The sequence below is a fragment of the Pinus tabuliformis genome, chromosome 9 (genome assembly GCF_031772625.1).
Source record: "Pinus tabuliformis cultivar Carrire ecotype Pingquan chromosome 9, CPIR1, whole genome shotgun sequence".
Taxonomy (NCBI): domain Eukaryota; kingdom Viridiplantae; phylum Streptophyta; class Pinopsida; order Pinales; family Pinaceae; genus Pinus; species Pinus tabuliformis.
The window spans coordinates 430,792,273-430,798,272 of NC_142307.1; the positions used below are offsets into that span (position 1 = coordinate 430,792,273).

Sequence of the window (6,000 nt, forward strand, 5' to 3'; positions counted from 1 at the left end):
GTAGTGCTTTCCAAATGGGTGTCTCGTACAGAACCAATTATATAACTTTTGTGGATTCTTTTGGATATCATGTGGTAATTTATGTGATGTTGATTACATGTTGATTACATGGTAATTAGAAAAAATTCCATCAGCAATATTGTTGGCAAGTGATTTTGTTAGAAGACTCACTATGTTTGGTTCTTGTGAATATTTTTACACGAGTTAGTGGATAAAGTAATAGATAAACTTTCAGTAATGTTTGTTTTAATTAAATATCTAACTGTACTGATCAACACACAACTGCAGAATGGTGTTTCTAGCACTTCGATGGTCGATGTCAAACAGAGGCTTCAAGATGAGGGTACAGGTGAGAACGAGAGCACAAACTGGAAGTTCACTGAGGTAATGGAACCAGTCCATTGTAAGTCTATCAGATTAACAGATCCGCTGCCAACAGCAAAGGCAAGTTCTCTTATATATAGTAGTTTGAAACTACTCATTTTCATGTTCTCTCAGACTATAAAATATCCTACTGACATGTGTAAATTTCTTTGGTGAATTGTACAGATTGTTAAATTACTTTATACATATTCAGGTTCTTGTCTCTTAGCTTTGGATAGCAATGCTGCACATAAGCTATGGATGTGGCAACGTAATGCTTTGAATCCATCTGGCAAGGTGTGTCTTCAACTTAGGTGTCACTTGAAATAGTTGAATGCCTCTTCCATTGTCGATTTAAGTTCAATGAATCTTTGGAACTTACTTTACAGGTTAAAGCAAATGTCCAACCACAGATTTGGCAACCACCCAATAACACCCTTATGAAAAATGATACTAGTGACAGAAGCCTAGAAGAGGTTGTCCCTTGCTTAGCTTTGTCAAGGAATGATTCGTATATAGTATCTGCTTCTGGTGGGAGTGTGTCCTTGTTCAACATCGCAACATTTAAGGTGAGCAATTCTTCTGCTATCGGCACATCCGGTTCTGTTGAATTCATGAATTTCTGTAGTATAACATAATAAGGCATGTATTACATGAATAAAAGGGTCTATCGGAAGTTTACGTGGTATTTTAATAATTGATATGTATGAATTTTAAATCTGTAGTTATTTCTATATTGATGCAGGTCATGGAAAGCTTCATGCCCCCTCCCCCAGCAGCAACATGTCTAGCTTTCAACCCTTTGATAATAACATCATTGCTATTGGAATGGAGGATTCGACCATTCTCGTTTTCAATATTCAACTCGCAGAGGTGTTGTGCATTTACATATTTACTTTCAGTGCCTAGTATTGTTATCTGATCTCTTATGCTATGACTAGAATACCACTGAATGAGTTTCATTACAGGTAATCATGAAACTCAAGGGGCATCAGAAGAGAATAACTGGCTTGGCATTTTCCAAAGATTTAAATGTTTTGGCATCGTCAGGTGCTGACAGGTATATAATCATCTCTGGAGATAACAACATTATCTACCTTCACCATTTACTATATGGAATAAACCTTTTGACTAAAACTGATATTGTGGTGACAGCTGTGTGTCTGGAACATTAATGGATGGGAGCAGTGTAAATCAAAAGGCATTAATTCACAGGCAGGAAGGTTTCCATCACCAATCGCAGTTACGACAGTTCAGTTTAATAATATTAATCAAGCTCAAATGCTAGTTGTGCAGGAAAGCCAAATTGCAATTTATGATGCTTCTGAATTGGAATGTTTGTGCCATGTAAGATGCCATGCTTATATATGCTTTTGTCCTGTTAGATTTTTTAACCTTTGAAATTATGGTGTGGTTGTATTTGATATAGATGGAGGTATATTGTCTTAGGATGGATTAGTTAATAAATATTTGCATTGCAGTGGACACCTCAGGAACCAATGCCTGCACATATTTCTTGTGCCACATTTTAATGTGACGGTCTACTAGTCTATGCTAGTTTTTTTTATGGTTCTAAAGGCATTAATTCACAGGCAGGAAGGTTTCCATCACCAATCGCAGTTACGACAGTTCAGTTTAATAATATTAATCAAGCTCAAATGCTAGTTGTGCAGGAAAGCCAAATTGCAATTTATGATGCTTCTGAATTGGAATGTTTGTGCCATGTAAGATGCCATGCTTATATATGCTTTTGTCCTGTTAGATTTTTTAACCTTTGAAATTATGGTGTGGTTGTATTTGATATAGATGGAGGTATATTGTCTTAGGATGGATTAGTTAATAAATATTTGCATTGCAGTGGACACCTCAGGAACCAATGCCTGCACATATTTCTTGTGCCACATTTTAATGTGACGGTCTACTAGTCTATGCTAGTTTTTTTTATGGTTCTATTGGTGTATTTGATTCTGAAGTCCTAAGGCCACGTTGCCGTATTGCTCCTTCTGCATTTATACCAGACATGGGCAGGTAAGGTGTTTCATGATTCATCCTGCAAAGAGAAGGATTATGGTAGTCTTCATGCTAAGATTGTTTAAATGAAATAGGCTGGCTGTTGCAATTGGATTCCACTAAATGAAAATGTTGTTTCTTTTGCTTATGTGCAGTGGTGATATCTACCCACTTGTAATCGCTGCAAATCCACATGTACCCAATCAGATTGCCGTAGGATTGACCGATGGAGGTGTTCATGTGATTGAGCTTGACACATAAAGGTCAGTGGCGTGCTGGAAGATCCGATAATCCGGGAATGAATTGTAGAGGCTTTACAATTCATTCCCGGATTATCGGATCTTCCAGCACGCCACTGACCTTTATGTGTCAAGCTCAATCACATGAACACCTCCATCGGTCAATCCTACGGCAATCTGATTGGGTACATGTGGATTTGCAGCGATTACAAGTGGGTAGATATCTCCACTGCACATAAGCAAAAGAAACAACATTTTCATTTAGTGGAATCCAATTGCAACAGCCAGACTTTCATTTAAACAATCTTAGCATGAAGACTACCATAATCCTTCTCTTTGCAGGATGAATCATGAAACACCTTACCTGCCCATGTCTGGTATAAATGCAGAAGGAGCAATACGGCAACGTGGCCTTAGGACTTCAGAATCAAATACACCAATAGAACCATCAAAAAAACTAGCATAGACTAGTAGACCGTCACATGAAAATGTGGGACAAGAAATATGTGCAGGCATTGGTTCCTGAGGTGTCCACTGCAATGCAAATATTTATTAACTAATCGATCCTAAGACAATATACCTCCATCTATATCAAATACAACCACACCATAATTTCAAAGGTTAAAAAATCTAACAGGACAAAAGCATATATAAGCATGGCATCTTACATGGCACAAACATTCCAATTCAGAAGCATCATAAATTGCAATTTGGTTTTCCTGCACAACTAGCAATTGAACTTGATTAATATTATTAAACTGAACTGTCGTAACTGCGATTGGTGATGGAAACCTTCCTGCCTGTGAATTAATGCCTTTTGATTTACACTGCTCCCATCCATTAATGTTCCAGACACACAGCTGTCACCACAATATCAGTTTTAGTCAAAAGGTTTATTCCATATAGTAAATGGTGAAGGTAGATAATGTTGTTATCTCCAGAGATGATTATATACCTGTCCATCAGCACCTGACGATGCCAAAACATTTAAATCTTTGGAAAATGCCAAGCCAGTTATTCTCTTCTGATGCCCCTTGAGTTTCATGATTACCTGTAATGAAACTCATTCAGTGGTATTCTAGTCATAGCATAAGAGATCAGATAACAATACTAGGCACTGAAAGTAAATATGTAAATGCACAACACCTCTGCGAGTTGAATATTGAAAACGAGAATGGTCGAATCCTCCATTCCAATAGCAATGATGTTATTATCAAAAGGGTTGAAAGCTAGACATGTTGCTGCTGGGGGAGGGGGCATGAAGCTTTCCATGACCTGCATCAATATAGAAATAACTACAGATTTAAAATTCATACATATCAATTATTAAAATACCACGTAAACTTCCGATAGACCCTTTTATTCATGTAATACATGCCTTATTATGTTATACTACAGAAATTCATGAATTCAACAGAACCGGATGTGCCGATAGCAGAAGAATTGCTCACCTTAAATGTTGCGATGTTGAACAAGGACACACTCCCACCAGAAGCAGATACTATATACGAATCATTCCTTGACAAAGCTAAGCAAGGGACAACCTCTTCTAGGCTTCTGTCACTAGTATCATTTTTCATAAGGGTGTTATTGGGTGGTTGCCAAATCTGTGGTTGGACATTTGCTTTAACCTGTAAAGTAAGTTCCAAAGATTTATTGAACTTAAATCGACAATGGAAGAGGCATTCAACTACTTCAAGTGACACCTAAGTTGAAGACACACCTTGCCAGATGGATTCAAAGCATTACGTTGCCACATCCATAGCTTATGTGCAGCATTGCTATCCAAAGCTAAGAGACAAGAACCTGAATATGTATAAAGTAATTTAACAATCTGTACAATTCACCAAAGAAATTTACACATGTCAGTAGGATATTTTATAGTCTGAGAGAACATGAAAATGAGTAGTTTCAGTCTACTATATATAAGAGAACTTGCCTTTGCTGTTGGCAGCGGATCTGTTAATCTGATAGACTTACAATGGACTGGTTCCATTACCTCAGTGAACTTCCAGTTTGTGCTCTCGTTCTCACCTGTACCCTCATCTTGAAGCCTCTGTTTGACATCGACCATCGAAGTGCTAGAAACACCATTCTGCAGTTGTGTGTTGATCAGTACAGTTAGATATTTAATTAAAACAAACATTACTGAAAGTTTATCTATTACTTTATCCACTAACTCGTGTAAAAATATTCACAAGAACCAAACATAGTGAGTCTTCTAACAAAATCACTTGCCAACAATATTGCTGTCTGGTAATTTATGGCAGTTGATTACTTACATTTGCTGGATGCATTGTTCACAATTATTGTTTAGACATGGTCTTCAGTTTCAACTATTGCAGCATCCAAACCCACTTCTGGATTTTAGAATTATTTCTTGACATTTGGCAAGAGGGTTTCACCTTGAATCTCTTACAACTTCTAACAAACATCTTATGCATTTTTGTATGTGTATGTGTTTTTCTTCAGTGTTTCTTGGCAGCATATGCTTTGCAAAAATCCTCAACCTTATGTTGATGTCAGAACATTGTTTGTTGATCACGTCTGTGCACCTTCAATTGGAGCTCTAACTCCAGCTCCAGTAAATAATCCTCTTGTGGGGTCGAGTCAAAACGGGGGCGCTTTTCGTCCCTTTGCTATGCAGCCTGTGAGTCAACAATTTAATTAATATAATGAATATATCTGCTTCATGTTTGTCTACCTTCTGAATGTGCATCAGTCAGTTGTTGATTTAATTCTGTATCAACCCTTGTTTGAATAAACATTTAATCTGATTGGTCACAGATCTTTATACCTCAAGTTGGTCCTGCTTCTCATAGTCTCCCAGCATGGTTGGCAAATTATAGGCCTCCTACTGGTGCAACACCACATGGGCAACTTCCAAATGCAGGTTAGATGGTTGATATTCTGTGGAATCTTGCTTGGATGTTGAGCATTGGAGCATAGATGCACTAACAATTCAACATTTTAGTAATTGAATCTGCATGGTAGCTTTCTTTCCTTTTGTTGGCTGAAAATAAGATGAACAATAAATGATATTTAATTCTAATGTTTCAGGTCCTTTGCTGCAATGGCCTAGGCCTAGAACTCCCTCAGCATACAATGGTGGAATTGTCTGTCAGTCAACTGATTCCAAACATGTGATGGAGCCATGTGGTGCTACTCAGGCTGATGAGGCATGTAACACCATTACTTAGGCTTTATGTTAATGATTTTTTCGGAGGTTTGTTAGTGTTGAAAATTTTTCAAAATGCTTTGGAAATTTTGATTTTATTTATAAAAAAATTGTATATCATTGTTATGACTTCACATATCATTTTATTTATATAAATTTTCTTAGTTTGGAAATAAATTATTGACAACCTAGACGGCACTTCTTGGATGA

At 37.1% G+C, this 6,000-nt stretch overlaps 1 protein-coding gene and 1 pseudogene across 1 annotated transcript; one reads left to right on the plus strand and one right to left on the minus strand.

Moving 5' to 3' along the window:
* Positions 1-2,634, plus strand: part of LOC149148995 (protein TOPLESS-RELATED PROTEIN 2-like) — a 164,606-nt pseudogene extending 161,972 nt beyond the window's left edge.
* Positions 2,635-2,735: 101 nt separating this feature from the next.
* On the minus strand, positions 2,736-4,909 carry LOC149148996 (protein TOPLESS-RELATED PROTEIN 2-like). The gene is made up of 9 exons (XM_089442347.1): positions 4,895-4,909; positions 4,612-4,707; positions 4,336-4,446; positions 4,064-4,243; positions 3,759-3,887; positions 3,568-3,663; positions 3,281-3,472; positions 2,977-3,146; positions 2,736-2,841 (listed from the first exon to the last, which is right to left on the minus strand). Exons 1-9 carry the CDS (start codon positions 4,907-4,909, stop codon positions 2,736-2,738), a joined length of 1,095 nt encoding a protein of 364 aa, XP_089298473.1.
* Between the last annotated feature and the right edge of the window lie 1,091 nt (positions 4,910-6,000).